At 52.2% G+C, this 23,720-nt stretch overlaps 1 protein-coding gene across 4 annotated transcripts in view; it reads left to right on the top strand.

Moving 5' to 3' along the window:
* The window catches only part of sox5 (SRY-box 5), a 159,467-nt gene that overhangs the window by 75,001 nt on the left and 60,746 nt on the right, over nt 1-23,720 (top strand). Inside the window, exon 1 of one of the 4 annotated variants that reach the window (XM_031897506.1) lies at nt 17,690-17,797. Coding sequence (XP_031753366.1) covers nt 17,731-17,797 — 67 coding nt within the window. The 5' untranslated portion in view covers nt 17,690-17,730. 4 annotated transcript variants of the gene reach the window in all.

The raw sequence follows: 23,720 nt of genomic DNA, 5'->3' as shown, positions 1-23,720 counted from the left end.
ACTGTCCCCATCTTGCCTACTGTCTCCATCTTGCCCTATCTGTCCCCATCTTGCCCTACTGTCCCATCTGCCCTACTGTCTCCATCTTGCCCTACTGTCTCCCTCTTTCCCTTACTGCCCTCCATCTTGCCCTACTGTCTCCATCTTGCGCTACTGTCCCCCATCTTGCCCTACTGTCCCCATCTTGCCCCTACTGTCCCATCTTGCCTTACTGTCTCCATCTTGCCCTACTGTCTCCATCTTGCCCCACTGTCCTCCATCTTGCCCTACTGTCTCCATCTTGCCCTACTGTCCTCCCTTTTCCCTACTGCCCCATCTTGCCTACTGTTCTCCATCTTGCCCTACTGTCTCCCATCTTGCCCTACTGTCCCCTCTTGCCCTACTGTCTCCATCTTGCCCCACTGTCCCATCTTGCCTACTGTCTCCATCTGCCCCATCTTGTCTAGTCCATCTTGCGCCTACTGTCTCCATCTTGCCCCACTGTCTCCATCTTGCCCTACTGTCCCCATCTGTCCTAACTGTCTCCATCTTGCCCTACTGTCTCCATCTTGCCCTATCTGTCTCCATCTTGCCCTACTGTCCCCATCTTGCCTACTGTCCCCATCTTGCCCTAACTGTCCCCATCCTTGCCCTACTGTCTCCATCTTGCCCTAACTGTCCTCTCCATCCCTGTTCCTACTGTCCCCATCTTGTCCTACTGTCTCCATCTTGCCCTAACTGTCCCGCATCTTGCCGTACTGTCTCCCATCTTGCCCTACTGTCTCCGCATCCTTGCCCTACTGTCTCCATCTTGCCCTACTGTTTCCATGCTTCCTACTGTCCCCTGATCCTGCCTACTGTCTCCATCTTGTCCTACTGTCTCATCTTGCCCTACTTGTCCCCATCTTGCCCTACTGTTCCCATCTTGTCCTATCTGTCTCCATCTTGCCCCACTGTCTCCAATCTTGCCTACTGTCCCCATCTGCCGCTACTGTCCCCATCTTGCCTACTGTCTCCATCTTGCCCTATGTCCCATCTTGCCCTACTGTCCTCCTCTTGTCCCTACTGTCCCCATCCTGCCCTACTGTTTCCATCTTGTCCTACTGTTCCCCATCTTGCCTACTGTCCTCCATCTTGCCTAACTGTCCATCTTGCCCTACTGTCCCCCATTCTTGTCCTACTGTCTCCATCTTGCCCTACTGTCCCATCTTGCCCTACTGTCGCCATCTTGCCCTACTGTCCTCCCATCTTGCCTCTACTGTCTCCATCTTGCCCTACTGTTTCCATCTTGTCCTACTGTCCCCATCTGCCCTACTGCTCGCATCTCCACTGCCCTCTGCCTACTGTCCCATCTTGCCCTACTGTCCATCCTTGTCCTACTGTCTCCATCTTGCCCCATCTGTCCTCCATCTCCCTACTGTCCCCATCTTGCCTACTGTCTCCATCTTGCCCTACTGTCCCCATCTTGCCTAGCTGTCCCAATCTTGCCCTACTGTCCCCATCTTGCCCCTACTGTCCCATCTTGCCCTACGTCCCATCTTGCCTACTGTCCCCATCTTGCCCTACTGTCCCTCTATGTCCCATCTTGCCCTACTTCCCTATCTTGTCCTACTGTCTCCATCTTGCCCTACTGTCTCCATCTTGCCCACTGTCTCCATCTTGTCCTACTGTCTCCATCTTGTCCTACTGTCTCCATCTTGCCCCACTGTCTCCATCTTGCCCACTGTCCCCATCTTGCCTACTGTCTCCATCTTGCCCTACTGTCTCCATCTGCCCTACTGTCTCCATCTGCCCTACTGTCTCCATCTGCCCTACTGTCTCCATCTTGCCCTACTGTCCCCATCTTGCCCTACTGTCTCCATCTTGCCCTACTGTCCATCTTGCCCACTGTCTCCTCTTGCCTACTGTCTCCATCTTGCCCTACGTCTCCCTCTTTCCCTACGTCCCCATCTTGCCCTACTGTCCCATCTTGCCCTATCTGTCCCATCTTCCCTAACTGTCTCCATCTTGCCCTACTGTCTCCCTCTTTCCCTACTGCCCCATCTTGCCCTAACTGTCTCCCATCTTGCCTACTGTCCCCATCTTGCCCTACTGTCCCCATCTGCCCTTGCTCCATCCTTGCCCTACTGTCTCCATCTTGCCCACTGTCTCCTCTTTTGCCCTACTGTCTCCATCTTGCCCTACTCTCTCCCTCTTCCCTACTGCCCATCTTGCCTACTGTCTCCATCTTGCCCTACTGTCCCCCATCTTGCCTACTGTCCCCATCTTTGCCCTACTGTCTCCATCTTGCCCTACGTCTCCATCTTGCCCTACTGTCTCCATCTTGCCCCACTGTCTCCATCTTGCCCTACTTGTCTCCATCTTGCCCAACTGTCTCCATCTTGCCCTACTGTCCCCATCTTGTCCTACTGTCTCCATCTTGCCCTACTGTCTCCATCTTGCCCACTGTCTCCATCTTGCCTACTGTCCCCATCTTGCCTACTGTCCCATCTTGCCCTACTGTCCGCCCATCTTGCCCTAACTGTCTCCAATCTTGCCCCTACTTGTTTCCATCTGTCCTACTGTCCCCATCTTGTCCTACTGTCTCCATCTTGCCCTACTGTCCCATCTGCCTACTGTCCCCATCTTGCCCTACTGTCCCCATCTTGCCCTACTGTCTCCATCTTGCCCTACTGTCCATCTTGTCCTACTGCCCATCCTGCCCTACGTCTCCATCTTGTCCTACTGTCTCCATCTTGCCTACTTCTCCCATCCTTGCCCTACTGTCCCCATCTTTGTCTCCTACTGTCTCCATCCTGCCCCACTGTCTCCATCTTGCCCCACTGTCTCCATCTTGTCCTACTCTGTCTCCATCTTGCCCTAACTGTCCCCATCTTGCCCTACTGTCCCCATCTTCTTGTACCTACTGTCTCCATCTTGCCCTATACTGTTTCCATCTTGTCCTACTGTCCCCATCTTGTCCTACTGTCTCCATCTTGCCCTACTGTCCCATCTGCCCTACTCGTCCCCATCTTGCCCTACTGTCCCCATCTTGCCCTACTGTCCCCCATCTTGCCCTACTGTCCATCTTCCTAACTGTCCCATCTTGCCCTACTGTCCCACCTACTTTGTCCTACTGTCTCCATCTTGCCCTGTCTCCATCCTGCCCACTGTCTCCATCTTGTCCTACTGTCTCCATCTTGTCCTACTGTCTCCATCTTGCCCCACTGTCTCCATCTGCCCACTGTCTCCATCTTGTCCTACTGTCTCCATCTTGCCCTACTGTCTCCATCTGCCCTATGTCTCCACTCGCCCTACTGTCTGCATCTGCCCTACTGTCTCCATCTGCCTACTGCTCCCCATTCTCGTCCTACTGTCCCATCTTGCCTACTGTCCCCATCTTGCCCTACTGTCCCATCTGCCCTACTGTCTCCATTTGCCTACTGTCCCTTCTTGCCTACTGTCCCCAATCTTGCCCTACTTTCACTCCATCTACGCCTATCTGTCCCCCATTCTGCCCTACTGTCCCCATCTTGCCCTACTGTCCCCATCTTGCCCTAACTCCGTCTCTCTTTGCCCTACTGTCCCATCTTGTCCCTACTGTCTCCATCATTGCCCTCTAGTCCCCATCTTGCCCTACTGTCTCCCATTGCCCTACTGTCTCCATCTTGCCCTACTGTCCCCATCTTGCCCTACTGTCCTCCATCTTGCCCTACTGTCCCATCTTGCCCTATCACTGTCTCCATCTTGCCCTACTGTCCCCTCTTGCCCTACTGTCTCCATCTGCCCTACTTCTCCATCTTGCCCTACTGTCCCCATCTTGCCCCCTACTGTCTCCCTCTTGCCCTACTAGTCTTCCATCTGCCCTACTGTCTCCATCTTGCCCTACTGTCTCCATCTTGCCCTACTGTCTCCACTGTCCTGTTGATCTCCTACTGTCCATCTTGCCCTGATTCCCCACTGTCCCATCTTGCCCTACTGTCTCACCATCTTGCCCTACTGTCCACATCTTGCCCTACTGTCCCATCTTGTCCTACTGTCTCCATCTTGCCCACTACTGTCTCCATCTGCTACTGTTCCTCATCTTGCGCTACTGTCCCCTCTTGCCTACTGTCTCCATTCTTGCCCTACTGTCCCCAATCTTGCCCTACTGTCTTCCATCTTGTCCTACTGTCTCTCCCATCTTGCCCTACTGTCCCCATCTTGCGCTACTGTCTCCATCTTGCCCTACTGTCCCCATCTTGCCCTACTGTCTCCATCTTGCCCTACTGTTCCATCTTGCCCTACTGTCCCCATCTTGCCCTACTGTCTCCATCTTGCCCTACTGTCTCCATCTTGCCCTACTGTCCCATCTTGCCCTACTGTTCCCATCTTGCCCTATACTGCTCCATCATCTGCCCTAACTGTCTCCCATCTTGCCCTACTGTCCCCATCTTGCCCTACTGTCTCCATCTTGGCTACTGTCCCCATCTTGCCCTACTGTCCCCATCTTGCCCTACTGTCTCCATCTTGCCCTACTGTCCCATCTTGCCCTACTGTCCCCCTCTTGCCCCTACTGTCCCCATCTTGCCCTACTGTCCGCCATCCTTGCCCTACTGTCTCCCCTCTTGCCCTACTGTCTCCATCTTGCCCTACTGTTCCCCATCTGTCTACTGCTCCATCTTGCCCTACTGTCTCCATCTTGCCCTACTGTCCCATCTTGCCCTACTACACTGTTCTCCATCTTGCCCTACTGTCTCATCTTGCCCTACTGTCCCATCTGCCTACTGTCCCATCTTGCCCTACTGTCCCCATCTTGCCCTACTTGTCTCATCTTGCCCTACTGTCTCCATCTTGCCCTACTGTCTCCATCTTGTCCCCACTGTCTCCATCTTGCCCACTGTTCTCCATCTTGCCCTACTTGTCCCCATCTGCCCTACCGTCCATCTTGCCCTACTGTCCTCCATCTTGCCCTACTGTCTCCATCTTGCCCTACTGTCTCCATCTTGCCTCTATCTACTGTTCCCATCTTGCCCCTATGTCTCCCTCTTGCCCTACTGTCCCATCTTGCCCTACTGTCTCCTCTGTCCCTACTTGTCCTCATCTTTGCCCTACTGTCCCATCTTGCCCTACTGTCTCCATCTTGCCCTTACTGTCTCCCTTTCTTGCCCTACTGTCTCCATCTTGCCCTAGCTGTCTTTCCCTACTTGCCCTACTGTCTCCCATCTTGCCCTACTGTCTCCATCTTGCCCCTACTGTCTCCCATCTTGCACCTACTGTCCCCTTCTTGCCCTAACTGTCTCCATCTTGCCCTACTGTCCCCTCTTGTGCCTACTGTCTCCCCATCTTGCCCTTCTCTGTCCCCATCTCTTGCTTGCCTACCTTATCTGCTCCCCATCTTGCCCCCACACTGTCCCCATCTTGCCGCCCCTATCTGTTCTCCATCTTGCCCTACTGTCTCCACATCTCGCCTATCTGTCCTTCCATCTTGCCTACCTGTCTCCACTGCCATCTTACTGCCCATCTCTCCCTACTGTCCCATCTTGCCCTATCTACTGTCCCCATCTTGCCCTACTATAGTCTCCCATCTTGCCCTCTACTGTCTCCATCTTGCCCTACTGTCCCCACTTGCTTGCCCGTACTTGTCCCATCTTGCCTACTCTCTCTTTCTGCCTCCATCGTCCCACTTCCTCTTTGTCCCCATCTTGCCCTCTACTGTCCCATCTTGCCCTACTGTCGCCCATCTTGCCCCTACCTACTGTCTCCATCTTGCCCTACTGTCCCCATCTTGTCCTACTACTGTCTCCATCTTGCCCTACTGTCTCCATCTTGCCCTACTGTCCCCATCTTGCCACACTGTCTCCATCTTGCCCTACTGTCCCCATCTTGCCCTTACTGTCCCCATCTTGCCCCTGTCCCCATCTTGCCTCACTACTGTCTCATCCTTTGCCCCTACTGTCTCCCTCTTGTTGCCCTTACTGTCTCCATCTTGCCCTACTTTCCTCCATCTTGCCCTACTGTCCCTATCTTGCCCTACTTGTCCCTCCTCTTGCCCTACGTACTGTCTCCATCTTGCCCTACTGTCCCCATCTTGCCCTACTGTCTCCATCTTGCCCACTGTCCCCTCCCCTTACTGCCATCTGCCCACTGTCTCCATCTGCCCTACTTGTCTCCATCTTGCCCTCTACTGTCTCCCATCTTGCCTACTGTCTTTCTTGCCCTACTGTCCCCATCTGCCCCTACTGTCTCCCATCTTGCCCTACTGTCTCACCTCTTCGCCTACTGTCTCCATCTTGCCCTACTGTCTCCATCTTGCCCTACTGTCCCCATCTTGCCCTACTTCCCTTCTTGTCTCCATCTTGCCCTACTGTCCCCTCTGCTCCCCTATTCTTGCCCTACTGTCTCCATCTTGCCCTACTGTCTATCCCCTACTGTCCTCCCCTCTTGCCACTACTTCTTGCCCTACTGTTCCTCCTTCCTCTGTCTCCCCCTACTGTCCATCTTCCTACTGTCTCCATCTACTTGCCCTCTACCTACTGTCTCCCATCTTGCCCCTACTGTCCTCTTACTTAAATCATACGTTCCCCTCTTCTGCCCTACTTAGCCCTATCGCTCCTCCATCTTGCCCCTTTGCGTTCCACCATGTGTTCCACTTGCCCTACTGTCCCTCACTGTCTCCATCTTGCCCTCTACTGGTCCCCATCTTGTCCCTACTGTCCTCCATCTTGCCCTACTCTCTGTCTCCATCTTGCCCGTCCCTACTTGCCTCTACTGTCTCCATTCTGCCCTACTTCCCCCATCTCCATCTATATGTTTTCCTTGCCCACGTAGTCTACTTGTTCCCGATCTTGCCCTCTGTCCTCCATCTTGCCCTACTGTCCCCATCTTGCCCTACTGTCCCATCTTGCCACTACTGCACTGTCTCCCATCTTGCCAACTTACTGTCTCCCATCTTGCCCTAGTACTGTGATCCAATCTTAGCCATCTACTGCTCCATCCACTTGCCCCTTATGTCTCCTCTCCCGCCATTTCCTATGCATCCTATCATGCCTACCTATCTCCCTCCTTTGCCCAGCCTACTGTCTCCCTCCCCTCTTCGCCCTACTGTAGAGTCAGACTGTCTCCCATTCTTGCCCCTACTGTACCATACTTTGTACTGTCTCCATTCTTGCCCTACGTTATGTGCCCTACTGTCTCCATCTCCCTCTTGCCTCACTTTGCCCTCTTCCGCATCATTCCCTATCTTGCCCTACTGTCCCATCTTGCCCTCTGTCCACTATGACCCTACTGTCCCATCTGGCCCCTCCTTGCTATCTTGCCCGCTATCTTGCCCTATCCCATACTACGCTACTGTCTGCATCCTCTCTCCCTACTGTGCCCCCATACCATTGCCCTACTTCCCCCATCGTTGCCCTACTGATTGCTATGTTTTTTGCTACTGTATCCACATCTACTGCCCCATCTTCCACTCGTCTCCAGATCTTGCCCTACTGTCCCATTCCCTATCTGCCACTACGTCGCCCTCTAGTTCCCATCTTGCCTACTGTCCCCATGATCCCTAGTCTTATTCGCATCTGTGCCTATCTGTCCCCATATCTTGCCCTACTACGTTCTCTCCATCTTACTGTCTCAGATGTATCTGCTGTCCCCCTGCCCATCTTGCCCTATCTGTCCCCCATCTGCCCTACTGTCTCCATCTTGCCCTACTGTCCCCTCTTCCCCCACTGTCCCCATCTTGCCCTAAAATACTGTCTCCCCATCTTGCCCTACTGTCTCCATCTTGCCTACTGTCCCATCCCACTGATCTTGCCCTACTGTCTCCATCTTGTCCTACTATTCTGTCCCCTACCCCATCTTGCCCTACTGTCTCCATCTTGCCCTACTACTGGTCCCCATCTTGCCCCTACTGTCTCCATCTTGCCCTACTGTCCCCATCTTGCCCCTACTGTCCCCATTCTTGCCCTACTGTCCCTCTCTCTTGCCTCTACTGTCCTCCATCTTGCCTCTTACTGTTCATCTTGCCCTACTGTCCCATCTTGCCCTCAGCTGTCTCCCCCATCTCTTGCCCTCATGTCCCCCCATCTTGCCCTACTGTGTCCATCTTGCCCTACTGTCCCCGCCATCTTGCTCCTACTGTCCCCACGTCCCATCTTGCCCTACTGTCCCTCTCTTGCCTCCAGGGCATGTTACTCCTCCCATTCTGTGAGGGCCGGGATGTGCAGGAAGGGGTTAAACTGTGGGGCAGAAAGAGGTATGTTGCCCCACACTGCTGTGAATGGGCAGATACGGGAGTCGATACTGAGTTAATGACAAGTGACTTCCCAGCACATCTGACCCCCATGAATATAGAATAAGGATCTCACCTACGCAGGCAAACATCGCCCTTGCAGAGCAGGAATCCTGGGGCCCCTAATACTGATATAACTAACAATTATTTGGCAGAATAACTTGCCCTTTGTGTTTCTCTCTACACCCCCAAGCTGGGGGGCCCTCCTACCCCAGAAGTGTCCCTTGTGGGGGCCCGACACCGTATTGGCTGGGGGTTGGGGGGGACACTGGGCCATTATAGCAGTTTACAAACCTTGGATAAAGTGAGTTGGCGGTTGGATAATTGGTTATTGAATCCCGGGCCCCCGACTGGCAGCTCCGAGCCAGGAACTGGGGGGCCTGTTGCCAATTTGAGTGAATGCAGTGAGTGTAGTCGGGGAGACAGGCCCTTCCTGTGGCTGCTGCACACTGGCCCTTTGTTATACAGCAGCCCCGCTACATAAATACGGCAGCAGCGCAGCAGCACATCCAGCGCCCGGGGGATTGTGGGAAACAGAGGCTGCAGTCGTGTGAGAGGGGTCTGTTAGCAAAAATAAATATATTCCCAACCCCCCCCCCAGCCCTCAACCCCCCAGCCTTAACCCCCCCAGCCCTCAGTCCCTAACCCCCCAGCCTCTCAGCCCCCCAGCCCTCATTCCCTAACCCCAGCCTCTCAGCCCCAGCCCTTCCCCTAAACCCCCCAGCTCTCAGCCCCCCAGCCCTCATCCCCTAACCCCCCAGCCTCTCAGCCCCCCAGCCCTCATCCCTAACCCCCCAGCCTCTCAGCCCCCCAGCCCTCATCCCCTAACCCCCCAGCCTCTCAGCCCCCCAGCCCTCATCCCCTAACCCCCAGCCTCTCAGCCCCCCAGCCCTTCCCCCTAACCCCCCAGGCCTCTCAGCCCCCCAGCCCTCATCCCCTAAACCCCCAGCCTCTCAGCCCCCCAGCCCTCATCCCCTAACCCCCCAGCCCCCCAGCCCTCATCCCCTAACCCCCCGCCTCTCAGCCCCCAGCCCTCCCCTAACCCCCGCCTCTCAGCCCCCCAGCCCTCATCCCCTAACCCCCAGCCTCTCAGCCCCCCAGCCCTCATTCCCCTAACCCCCCAGCCTCTCAGCCCCCCAGCCCTCATCCCTAACCCCCCAGGCCTCTCAGCCCCCCAGCCCTCATCCCTAACCCCCCAGCCTCTCAGGCCCCCCAGCCCTCATCCCCTAACCCCCCAGCCTCTCAGCCCCCAGCCCTCATCCCCTAACCCCCCAGCCTCTCAGCCCCCCAGCCCTCATCCCCTAACCCCCCAGGCCTCTCAGCCCCCCAGCCCTCATCCCCTAACCCCCCAGCCTCTCAGCCCCCCAGCCCTCATCCCCTAACCCCCCGCCTCTCAGTCCCCCAGCCCTCATCCCCTAACCCCCCAGCCTCTTAGCCCCCCAGCCCTCCAGCCCATAACCCCCTCAGCCCCCCCTTAGTGTCTCCCTTACCTTGGGGCATCGCGGCTGGAACTGCACTGCGGGTTCTGACTGCATAGAATAAATAGCTACAAAGAAATACATTGTGTAATTGTGAGATGTATGTAGATAGACAGACTGATAGATAGATAGATAGATAGATAGATAGATAGATAGATAGATAGATAATAAATAGATAGAGAGAGAGAGAGAGAAAGAGAGAGAGATGATAGATAGATAGATAGATAGATAGATAGATAGATAGATAGATAGATAGATAGATAGATATAGATAATAGATAGATATAGATAATAGATAGATAGATAGACAGACAGACAGACAGACAGATAGATAGATAGATGATAGATAGATAGATAGATAGATAGATAGATAGATAGATACATAGATAGATAGATAGACAGACAGACAGACAGACAGATAGATAGATAGATAGATAGATAGATACATAGATAGATACATAGATAGATAGACAGACAGACAGACAGACAGATAGATAGATAGATAGATGATAGACAGACAGACAGACAGATAGATAGATAGATAGATAGATAGATAGATAGATACATAGATAGATAGATAAAAAACAGATAGATAGATATGGGGCCTTTTATCCAGAATCCTCTGGACCTGGGGTTTTCCAGAAAAGGGGACTTGCCGTTATTCGGATCTCTGGACCCTAAATCGACTATAAAATAATTAAATCATTAAACCAATAGGATTGCGTTGCTGGGGGCTCCTTTATAAAGACCGGGCAGATTATCACCTGGGCAGTAACCCCACGGCAACCAATTAGGTAATTCCTTTCGCTTCTCAACCTGCAGCCGGATGAAACCGTCTAATCCCCAGTAGCCTCTGCTACATTGTCTCAGCAGTCACAATTCCCTCCTTTATTCCCTGCGCGGAAATATCTGAAATGCGTGACTTGCCCTTAAAGTAAACAGCCCCCCGAGTTAGCGTTTCCTCTCGGAAAAATGTTGCAGATTGGCGTCTTTAGATCGTTTGGTCGCTGGGGGAGGGGCAGCAATTTTTAACCATTTCTGTCCCCCCAGGAGGCGGGGCCGGGTCTCCCCTCCCTCCCTGTGGGGAATTTCTGGCTGCTGCTCCGGGTGGAACAATGTTGTTTCGCGCAAATGGAATAAAAAGCAGCAACAGTCTCATTTCTGAAGGGAATTTTTGGGGCGAATTCCGCTGATTTTGGTTCATAACCTTGTCGTGGCGGTTTCTGGGCGTAAGGATTCCGCGGAATGTTTGTTTAAAGGGGGAGTAAAGCCAAATAGGAAACGTTGCATAATGAGGGAAAATGATTCTCAGCAATTGCCCCAATTAGCAACGTGGGAATGTAAAGCTGCACTGCTGGTTCCGACTGCCGAGCACTAGTCCGGCCTCCTCTGGGCAAGGCGGCATTTCCCACGATGCCTTGCGTATATTAATCACACAGCGTGCAAGGCATCATGGGAACTTGGATCTTGGCTGCTGCAACATTGTGTCGGGAGTCGGGAGCAGCAGTGCAGGAATGGGGGGATATGTGGGCAGTAAGATTAATACAGAGGACTGGTTTAAGGGGGGGACTGTGTGGGGCCCTAGGGACCCCCATATTAAATGAAGACCCCCCCCCCTGTGTTTGTGTATGTGAGAGTATCAGACTGTAAGCTCTGCGGCCCATAAGTATCACTATATACAGGTTTATTTCCGGCACTGGGGGGGGGGGTATCGGTGACATTAAGCCCCCTGTGAGCGGATTCAGATTCAGTTTCCCAAGTGTAAGGGATACCCCCCTGCCCCCCCCCCCCCCCGCTCATTAGGCTCAGCCAATGGGAAGCCGGCGGGCACCGTTTCATGCCACTAATCTGCCCCGTTGGTGTTGGGATGAGGGGATTATGGGCTCGGGGGGTGCCGGGAGTTGCCCATGGGGGGGTTGGGGGGGTATCTAGTTAAATGGATGCCAGGCATTCCGGCCCTGACTAATGTAGCACAAATGGTTTAACCCCTTATTATCACAGGGCCCAGTAAAGCCCCACCCCCCCGGCCGGTTCCGTCCCACTCAACTGTGGGGGCAGCCTGGACCCCCCCGGACCCCCCGATCCGGTATTTACTTATTTACTTTCCTACGTTGCAATTTGCGCCCAAAACTCTCAGATAAAAAACAGAAGGAAAAAACAGCCAGAAACTGTGTTTATGTCTAGAACCGAACTAAAAATAGTCAGAGTCGCATCGATAAGTGCAGCCCCCCCCCCCCGGCTCATCCGAGCGACTGGAACTGTGTGCGGGAAACTTCCGCAGGGAATAGATAATCTGTCTGTCTGTCATCTATCTATCTATTATCTATTTATCTATATATCTATCTATCTATCTATCTATCTATATATCATCTACCTGTCTATCTATCTATCTATCTATCTATCTATCTATCCAACTGTCTATGTATCTATCATCTATCTATCATCTATTTATCTATATATCTATCTATCATCTATCTATAATCTATCTATCTATCATCTACCTGTCTATCTATCTATCTATCTATCTATCATCTGTCTATCTTGCTATCTATTCATCATATATCCATGTATCCATCTATTTTATTATCTATCTATTTATCTATCTGTCTATCTATCATCTATCTATCTATCTGTCTGTCTGTCTGTCTGTCTGTCTGTCTATCTATCTATCTATCTATCTATCTATCTATCTATCTATCTATCATCTATCTATCTGTCTGTCTATCTATCTATCTATCTATCATCTATCTATCTATCTATCTATTCATCATATATCCATGTATCCATCTATTTATTATCTATCTATCTATTTATCAATGTCTCTGACTGTCTGCCTATCTATCACAGAGACCATAACCAATCCCAGCGGACTCATTGCTCCCGCCCCTCATTGGCACAGGGTGCTGGGAGTTGCAGCGAATGAGACAGGGACCCTCTCTCGGTACTACATTACTACGTTACTACATTACACAATGGGAAAGGCACAGTTACAGCGCTGCTGCCCGGGGAGGCCGGGGATGGGTTACGCTAAGGAGTATGATGGGAAAGGCACAGTTACAGCGCTGCTGCCCGGGGAGGCCGGGGATGGGTTACGCTAAGGAGTATGATGGGAAAGGCACAGTTACAGCGCTGCTGCCTGGGGAGGCCGGGGACGGGTTACGCTAAGGAGTATAATGGGAAAGGCACAGTTACAGCGCTGCTGCCCGGGGAGGCCGGGGACGGGTTACGCTAAGGAGTATAATGGGAAAGGCACAGTTACAGCGCTGCTGCCCGGGGAGGCCGGGGATGGGTTACGCTAAGGAGTATGATGGGAAAGGCACAGTTACAGCGCTGCTGCCCAGGGAGGCCGGGGACGGGTTACGCTAAGGAGTATAATGGGAAAGGCACAGTTACAGCGCTGCTGCCTGGGGAGGCCAGGGACGGATTACGCTAAGGAGTATAATGGGAAAGGCACAGTAACAGCACTGCTGCCTGGAGAGGCCGGGGACGGGTTACCCTAAGGAGTATAATGGGAAAGGCACAGTACAGCGCTGCTGCCTGGGGAGGCCGGGACGGGTTACGCTAAGGAGTATAATGGGAAAGGCACAGTTACAGCGCTGCTGCCTGGGGAGGCCGGGACGGTTACGCTAAGGAGTATAATGGGAAAGGCGCAGTTACAGCGCTGCTGCCCGGGAGGCCGGGGACGGGTTACGCTAAGGAGTATAATGGGAAAGGCACAGTTACAGCGCTGCTGCCTGGGGAGGCCGGGGACGGGTTACGCTAAGGAGTATAATGGGAAAGGCACAGTTACAGCGCTGCTGCCTGGGGAGGCCGGGGACGGGTTACGCTAAGGAGTATAATGGGAAAGGCACAGTTACAGCGCTGCTGCCTGGGGAGGCCGGGACGGGTTACGCTAAGGAGCATGATGGGAAAGGCACAGTTACAGCGCTGCTGCCTGGGGAGACCGGGACGGGTTACGCTAAGGAGCATGATGGGAAAGGCACAGTTACAGCGCTGCTGCCTGGGGAGGCCGGGACGGGTTACGCTAAGGGCATGATGGGAAAGGCACAGTTTACAGCACTGCTGCCTGGGGAGGCCGGGGACGGGTTATGCTAAGGAGCATGATGGGAAAGGCACAGTTACAGCGCTGCTGCCTGGGGAGGCCGGGGACGGGTTACGCTAAGGAGCATGATGGGAAAGGCACAGTTACAGCGCTGCTGCCTGGGGAGGCCGGGGACGGGTTACGCTAAGGAGTATAATGGGAAAGGCACAGTTACAGCGCTGCTGCCTGGGGAGGCCGGGGACGGGTTACGCTAAGGAGTATAATGGGAAAGGCACAGTTACAGCGCTGCTGCCTGGGGAGGCCGGGGACGGGTTACGCTAAGGAGTATAATGGGAAAGGCACAGTTACAGCGCTGCTGCCTGGGGAGGCCGGGGACGGGTTACGCTAAGGAACAAAACAAACCGCTGAGCTTTTAAAGACATAAATGTCTGGGAGCCGCTAGTGAGACAGAAAATAGCCCAACTCCATTTAAGCTCCGGGACGTAAATAGCAGGGGGGCCCCTACTGCCCCCACAGTGTAACTGAAGCACAAATACCCCCCCCCCAGCACACAGGGTCCTATGGGAAGAGACATTCCCTCAGTGCATTAAAGGGCAAGTCTCCCTCACTTGCATTTTCCTTGGCTGCAGGTTTATGAGGCGCATTGGCTGAAAGATAAAATGAGTGATAATAAAAGTCTACCGTCTGGTTGCCAGGGTCACTGGCCATAGCAACCACAAGGCATCTCCAGTTTTACTGTCAGAAGAGAAAGGCAAATGGTCCGTTGGTTTGGGCTCCATTGCGGGGTGCTGCGGGCTGTAGTGCCAGTGGGGGCGCCCTGCACCCGTATTTATTATTAGGGTGCGTGTTCCCTTTAATCTTGGCAAAACCATTTGCCTGTTTCCCTAACGAGTGTCCCTGTTACCGGATCCCCTGGGAGCGCGGGGTCCATGACAGCTGGGGGGGGGGGGTATTTGAGCTGACGTCTCAGTTTAGCCCACTGCCCGGGGGTCTCGGGATTCTTTAGTATTTGCCAAGCTCAGGGCAATAAAGCACATTCGGGGGCCCCATTAGAGCCAATTGCCCCAAGGGTCTGTCTTGCCCTCTAACACCTGCTGATCCCCCACTTTGACCCAATAATTGCCCCCCCCTTCCTTTGCACCCCAGTAACCGCAGCATTTGCCCCCCCCCCCCCCGGTAACCACAGAATTGGAGTAGCTGCTTCTTTCTTGCCCCCATTCCTTGCCCACCGGGGCTTTTATCCCCCCCCCCATAAAGTACAGCTGTTTCTTTATTCTCAGCTACTGAGTGACACCGAGCTGTAAATCTATTGTCTCTATTCACCCCCAGGGGGGCTTCCTTCTACTGCAAGGAATGTTCTCTATGTGCTAGGTACCCCCCCCCCCCCCCCACTGTCTCATGGTACCTCCCAGCCATGTGTGTAAATACAAATATACAGAGAGGGAATGTTCTGGGCACACAATAAGCTGTACCCCCATACTGTACTGTCTAAGGGAAACACTATGGCACCTCCTACCCATATGTATAAATACAAATATACAGAGAAGGAATGTTCTGGGCACACAATAAGCTGTACCCCCATACTGTACTGTCTAAGGGAAACACTATGGCACCTCCTACCCATATGTATAAATACAAATATACAGAGAGGGAATGTTCTGGGCACACAATAAGCTGTACCCCCATACTGTACTGTCTAAGGGAAACACTATGGCACCTCCTACCCATATGTATAATACAAATATACAGAGAGGAATGTTCTGGGCACACAATAAGCTGTACCCCCCATACTGTACTGTCTAAGGGAAACACTATGGCACCCCCTACCCATATGTATAAATACAAATATACAGAGAAGGAATGTTCTGGGCACACAATAAAGCTGTACCCCCATACTGTACTGTCTAGGGAAACACTATGGCACCCCCTACCCATATGTATAAATACAAATATACAGAGAGGGAATGTTCTGGGCACCACAATAAAGCCTGTACCCCCATACTGTACTGTCTAAGGGAAACACTATGGCACCCCCTACCCATATGTATAAATACAAATATACAGAGAGGGAATGTTCTGGGCAACACAATAAGCTGTACCCCCATACTTACTGTCTAAGGGAAACACTATGGCACCCCCTACCCATATGTATAAATACAATATACAGAGAAGGAATGTTCTGGGCACACAATAAGCTGTACCCCCATACTGTACTGTCTAAGGGAAACACTATGGCGCCCCCTACCCATATGTATAAATACAAATATACAGAGAGGGAATGTTCTGGGCACACAATAAGCTGTACCCCCATACTGTACTGTCTAAGGGAAACACTATGGCACCCCCTACCCATATGTATAAATACAAATATACAGAGAGGGAATGTTCTGGGCACACAATAAGCTGTACCCCCATACTGTACTGTCTAAGGGAAACACTATGGCACCCCCTACCCATATGTATAAATACAAATATACAGAGAAGGAATGTTCTGGGCACACAATAAGCTGTACCCCCATACTGTACTGTCTAAGGGAAACACTATGGCACCTCCCTACCCATATGTATAAATACAAATATACAGAGAAGGAATGTTCTGGGCACACAATAAGCTGTACCCCCATAATGTACTGTCTAAGGGAAACACTATGGCACCTCCCTACCCATATGTATAAATACAAATATACAGAGAAGGAATGTTCTGGGCACACAATAAGCTGTACCCCCATAATGTACTGTCTAAGGGAAACACTATGGCACCTCCCTACCCATATGTATAAATACAAATATACAGAGAGGGAATGTTCTGGGCACACCAATAAGCTGTACCCCCATACTGTACTGTCTAAGGGAAACACTATGGCACCCCCTACCCATATGTATAAATACAAATATACAGAGAAGGAATGTTCTGGGCACACAATAAGCTGTACCCCCATACTGTACTGTCTAAGGGAAACACTATGGCACCCCCTACCCATATGTATAAATACAAATATACAGAGAGGGAATGTTCTGGGCACACAATAAGCTGTACCCCCATACTGTACTGTCTAAGGGAAACACTATGGCACCTCCTACCCATATGTATAAATACAAATATACAGAGAGGGAATGTTCTGGGCACACAATAAGCTGTACCCCCATACTGTACTGTCTAAGGGAAACACTATGGCACCTCCTACCCATATGTATAAATACAAATATACAGAGAGGGAATGTTCTGGGCACACAATAAGCTGTACCCCCATACTGTACTGTCTAAGGGAAACACTATGGCACCCCCTACCCATATGTATAAATACAAATATACAGAGAAGGAATGTTCTGGGCACACAATAATCTGTACCCCCATACTGTACTGTCTAAGGGAAACACTATGGCACCTCTTACCCATATGTATAAATACAAATATACAGAGAGGGAATGTTCTGGGCACACAATAAGCTGTACCCCCATACTGTACTGTCTAAGGGAAACACTATGGCACCCCCTACCCATATGTATAAATACAAATATACAGAGAAGGAATGCTCTGGGCACACAATAAGCTGTACCCCCATACTGTACTGTCTAAGGGAAACACTATGGCACCCCCTACCCATATGTATAAATACAAATATACAGAGAGGGAATGCTCTGGGCACACAATAAGCTGTAAGTAGTGAGTGACCCAGGGATCGGTGTCTTGTCAGACCATTTGCTGCTCCTTTCACTTGTCAGGATGTTCTGCCAATCAGAGCTCGGCCCATTGTTCGGGCCCTAATGGCACCTGTTGGGGCAGATATCGGGGGCAGCTGTCAGCACGGGGAGTTAAAAAAAGCTGCAATAATTAAGAACATAATATGCACTGTGCTGTCCTGCAGCTGCAGGGGGGGGCACTTAGGAAGGTATAAGCCCCTCCCCCTGACCCCCCCCCCCCCCAGCAATTGACTCCTCTTCCTGCTGACAAGAGCACATTGTGAACTAAATGTAAAAGTTGCCGGAATGTCAGGGGACAGGAGGGATTGGCCGGGTGTCAGTCTCCGGGAAGGGAACCCCCACGCCGACAACAGTAAGGATTTGGTTTTTATTCCTTTCTGGCAGCCAATGGGCTTTTATTTCATGATAACACTTTGCTGGGGGCCCCCCCCTGTAATATTGCAGTTCTGGGGCCCCCCATACTTGGCACCGGGTATTGGGGAGAGGCAGAGGCCCCTGGCGTTTGGCACCGATAGAAAATGATTTGGGGGGTTTTTTTTTAAAATGTACATTTTTTGTTGTTTTAAATTGTTTAATTGTTTTCCCTGGAAAAAACCATTTGCGGATGTTGTCGGTTTCCAGGCCACATGGGGGGATTTAAAGATGACAGCTGTCAACTAGCAAATGCCAACCGTGCGTTTCTGACCTGAATCTCGCAGCTGCTCGCTATTTATTATCGCAGCCCCCCCCCCCCCCGTGCCAGCCACATAGCGCCCCCCCCTCCTACGGGCATTTGTCGGGCATAGAAAGGTGTTAATGAAACTATCGGGCAGGGGAGGGGGGGCATCTTGTAATATATATATATCTGTGTGTGTATGGGGCAGGGGGGGCATCTTGTAATATATATATATCTGTGTGTGTATGGGGCAGGGGGGGCATCTTGTAATATATATATATCTGTGTGTATGGGGCAGGGGGGGCATGTTGTAATATATATATATCTGTGTGTGTATGGGGCAGGGGGGGCTATAGATATATATATATCTGTGTGTGTATGGGGCGGGGGGGCATGTTGTAATATAGATATATATATATATGTGTGTGTGTATGGGGCAGGGGAGGGGGGGGCATGTTGTAATATATATATATATCTGTGTGTGTATGGGGCAGGGGGGGGGGCTATAGATATATATATATATATGTGTGTATGGGGCAGGGGGGGGCTATAGATATATATATATATGTGTGTATGGGGCAGGGGAGGGGGGGCTATAGATATATATATGTGTGTATGGGGCAGGGGAGGGGGGGCATCTTGTAATATATATATATGTGTGTGTATGGGGCAGGGGGGGCATGTTGTAATATATATATCTGTGTGTGTGTATGGGGCAGGGGGGGCATCTTGTAATATATATATCTGTGTGTATGGGGCAGGGTAGGGGGGGCTATAGATATATATCTGTGTGTATGGGGCAGGGGAGGGGGGGCTATAGACATATATATATATATATATATATGTGTGTATGGGGCAGGGGGGCTATAGATATATATATGTGTGTATGGGGCAGGGAGGGCTATAGATATATATCTGTGTGTATGGGGCAGGGGAGGGGGGCTATAGACATATATATATATATATATGTGTGTATGGGGCAGGGGGGGCTATAGATATATATATGTGTGTATGGGGCAGGGGGGGCTATAGATATATATATGTGTGTATGGGGCAGGGGGGCTATAGATATATATATATGTGTATGGGGCAGGGGGGGCTATAGATATATATATATGTGTATGGGGCAGGGGGGGCTATAGATATATATATATATGTGTATGGGGCAGGGGAGGGGGGGGCTATAGATATATATATATATGTGTATGGGGCGGGGGGGGGCTATAGATATATATATATGTGTGTATGGGGCAGGGGAGGGGGGGGGCTATAGATATATATATATATGTGTATGGGGCAGGGGCAGGGAGGGGGGGGCTATAGATATATATATATATGTGTATGGGGCGGGGGGGGGCTATAGATATATATATATGTGTGTATGGGGCAGGGGAGGGGGGCTATAGATATATATATATATGTGTATGGGGCAGGGGAGGGAGGGCTATAGATATATATATATATGTGTATGGGGCAGGGGAGGGGGGGCTATAGATATATATATATATGTGTGTATGGGGAGGGGGGGCTATAGATATATATATATATATGTGTATGGGGAGGGGGGGCTATAGATATATATATATATATATGTGTATGGGGAGGGGGGGCTATAGATATATATATGTGTGTGAGGTTCTAACCTGACAGTGAATGTATTGATTCTATGCAGGTTCCAGTCTAATATCAGTTGGGGCAGCAGCAGCAGCAGGGGATTCTGGGACTTGTAGTCCTTGTGCAACTTCTCACTTCCTTGTATTAGAAGTCACTCATTTTGCAATCCAAGCGCTAAATGCACTAAATGGGCAGTGATGGTGCCCCCCCCCCCCCCCCGTATACCTTTGTATTGACAAGAACTCAGCTGATTTGTCCCTTTGGCTCCGGGGGGGGGGCAGAATGTTGGCCGGCAATTCCAGGTCGCATTGTTCCACATGAAGGAGTCGCTGGTTGGCGCGCTTGGCACTGGGCAGAGAGGGGGGCACAGAATGTCACTCTAACTGGGGTTGGCAGTGCCAGGGGGGCTTGCCAATGGGCACTGGGCACAGAGTGAGAGGGGGCACAGAATGTCACTCTAACTGGGGTTGGTAGTGCCAGGGGGAGAGAGGGGGGGCTTGCCAGTGGGCACTGGGCACAGAGTGAGAGGGGGCACAGAATGTCACTCTAACTGGGGTTGGTAGTGCCAGGGGGGAGAGGGGGGCTTGCCAGTGGGCACTGGGCACAGAGTGAGAGGGGGCACAGAATGTCACTCTAACTGGGGTTGGTAGTGCCAGGGGGGAGAGGGGGGCTTGCCAGTGGGCACTGGGCACAGAGTGAGAGGGGGGCACAGAATGTCACTCTAACTGGGGTTGGTAGTGCCAGGGGGGAGAGGGGGGCTTGCCAGTGGGCACTGGGCACAGAGTGAGAGGGGGCACAGAATGTCACTCTAACTGGGGTTGGCAGTGCCAGGGGGGAGAGGGGGGCTTGCCAGTGGGCACTGGGCACAGAGTGAGAGGGGGGCACAGAATGTCACTCTAACTGGGGTTGGCAGTGCCAGGGGGGAGAGGGGGGCTTGCCAGTGGGCACTGGGCACAGAGTGAGAGGGGGCACAGAATGTCACTCTAACTGGGGTTGGTAGTGCCAGGGGGGAGAGGGGGGCTTGCCAGTGGGCACTGGGCACAGAGTGAGAGGGGGCACAGAATGTCACTCTAACTGGGGTTGGTAGTGCCAGGGGGGAGAGGGGGGGCTTGCCAGTGGGCACTGGGCACAAAGTGAGAGGGAGGCACGGAGGAGCCAGAATGTCACTCTAACTGTGATTGGCAGTGCCAGGGGGGGGAGAGGGGGGGGCTTGCCAGTGGGCACCAATGCTAGGAAGCATATGTGTGTGAGAGTTTAACCCTAACGCTCCCTGATTGGAGTATCAGCCAGAGGGCACGGTTGGCACAGGGGCTGCTCCTTTTATTTAAAGAAACCCTCAGCTTGGGGCCCTGGCAGAGCTTTACCCGCTGGATAATGTGCAACTACAGCTCCCAGCATGCCCTCATAGCCCCCAGCTGTCACTTACCCCCCCTCACTCAGACAATCTCCCTCCTTGTCTCTGCCCTCTTCTCCCTCTGCCCCCCCCGGGACCCCCGCGCCGACACACGGACCCTTCACCACTGGGGCAATTGTGCCAAGAGCATCAGCTCTTACCTTGGGCCCATCCCTGCCTCGGCACACTATGGGTTAATACTCGCAAGAATCCTTCATATTAACCTTTTTTAGCTTTTCCACCACGTTTGGCTAAATGGGTCCCATTATTTTCTATGGGGCAGGCCACACCAGCTACTCTACACTCATAGGAAAGCAATAGAATCGGTTTTATCCCTTGGCCAAACGGCTGAAAAATTTGCAAAACGGCGACAAATCCGAGAAGTCAAATGGCGACTTTTTTGTCTCCGCAACATTTGTCTCGGCGACTTTTCCATCGACGGCTGCATTTTTTTCTTACTCCAAATGCATTAAAGTCAATGGGCAACTTTTTAGTTTGGGCGAGAGACCCTGCGGCCGCGGCACAATGGCTGCGAGAGTGCGGTCTCTTTACACGGCGCAAGCGTGGGCGCCGCGGGGAGCGACTTTATTATCCACCCTGACAATGGGTAAAAGTAAAAGGACTTGATTCCGCCGCCGGAAGGTTCCCCGGCCCCATTGTCGCCGCACAAAGGATTTCTGTTCCGACATTCCCGCCTCGCTGGGGTCTCGGAGCTTTTACTGACTGTCGGCGCTCTCGCCAGTAACGCGCGGCCCCCACGCCGGCCTCAGAGAGAAAAGAGAAAAAAACATTATTTTTTCTATTTTATTAGTGAGCGGCGAGTATGTCGGGCGCGCGGGGGGGGGGGGCAATGTGTGCGGCTCACTGGCTCCGGCCCATTGTCCCCCCAGTGACTCCCCCCCCCCGGGCACTGGGAACAATGGTCACAGGGCTGAGAGGCTCCGGCACCGACGACTTTGGCTTTTAACTAAAAGCTTCCGGGGGGGGGCAAAATAGGGGCAATGGCTCCCATCCATATATATTATATCTGCCCTTACTGATACGGGATGAGATGTTCCGTGTCCCCCCTTTCATTCCACTACGTCACGAGACCCCTCTAAGGCCCCGTCTCCATCTTGCCCTACTGTCCCCATCTTGCCCTACTGTCTCCATCTTGCCCTACTGTCTCCATCTTGTCCTACTGTCCCCATCTTGCCCTACTGTCTCCATCTTGCCCTACTGTCCCCATCTTGTCCTACTGTCCCCATCTTGTCCTACTGTCTCCATCTTGCCCTACTGTCCCCATCTTGCCCTACTGTCTCCATCTTGTCCTACTGTCCCCATCTTGCCCTACTGTCTCCATCTTGCCCTACTGTCCCCATCTTGCCCTACTGTCTCCATCTTGTCCTACTGTCCCCATCTTGTCCTACTGTCTCCATCTTGCCCTACTGTCCCCATCTTGCCCTACTGTCTCCATCTTACCCTACTGTCCCCATCTTGCCCTACTGTCTCCATCTTGTCCTACTGCCCCCATCTTGCCCTACTGTCTCCATCTTGCCCTACTGTCTCCATCTTGCCCTACTGTCTCCATCTTGCCCTACTGTCTCCATCTTGTCCTACTGTCCCCATCTTGTCCTACTGTCTCCATCTTGCCCTACTGTCCCCATCTTGCCCTACTGTCCCCATCTTGCCCTACTGTCTCCATCTTGCCCTACTGTCTCCATCTTGCCCTACTGTCTCCATCTTGTCCTACTGTCCCCATCTTGTCCTACTGTCTCCATCTTGCCCTACTGTCTCCATCTTGCCCTACTGTCTCCATCTTGCCCTACTGTCCCCATCTTGCCCTACTGTCCCCATCTTGCCTACTGTCTCCTCCATCTGCCCTACTGTCTCCATCTTGCCCTACTGTCTCCATCTTGCCCTACTGTCTCCATCTTGCCCTACTGTCTCCATCTTGCCCTACTGTCTCCATCTTGCCCTACTGTCTCCATCTTGCCCTACTGTCTCCATCTTGCCCTACTGTCTCCATCTTGCCCTACTGTCTCCATCTTGCCCTACTGTCCCCATCTTGCCCTACTGTCCCCATCTTGCCCTACTGTCTCCATCTTGTCCTACTGTCTCCATCTTGTCCTACTGTCTCCATCTTGCCCTACTGTCTCCATCTTGTCCTACTGTCTCCATCTTGCCCTACTGTCTCCATCTTGCCCTACTGTCTCCATCTTGCCCTACTGTCTCCATCTTGCCCTACTGTCTCCATCTTGCCCTACTGTCTCCATCTTCTCCTACTGTCTCCCATCTTGTCCTACTGTCTCCATCTTGTCCTACTGTCTCCCATCTTGGCCCTACTGTCTCCATCTTGCCCTACTGTCTCCATCTTTGCCCTCCCCATCTTGCTCTACTGTCCCCATCTTGTCCTACTGTCCCCATCTTGCCCTACTGTCCCCATCTTGCCCTACTGTCTCCATCTTGCCCTACTGTCCCCATCTTGCTCTACTGTCCCCATCTTGTCCTACTGTCCCCATCTTGCCCTACTGTCCCCATCTTGCCCTACTGTCTCCATCTTGTCCTACTGTCTCCATCTTGCCCTACTGTCTCCATCTTGCCCTACTGTCTCCGTCTTGCCCTACTGTCTCC

The sequence above is a fragment of the Xenopus tropicalis genome, chromosome 3, assembly GCF_000004195.4.
Source record: "Xenopus tropicalis strain Nigerian chromosome 3, UCB_Xtro_10.0, whole genome shotgun sequence".
NCBI classification, from domain to species: Eukaryota; Metazoa; Chordata; class Amphibia; order Anura; family Pipidae; genus Xenopus; species Xenopus tropicalis.
The sequence above is the reverse complement of the archived record's forward strand: the minus strand, read 5'-3'. Positions and strand labels throughout refer to the sequence as shown.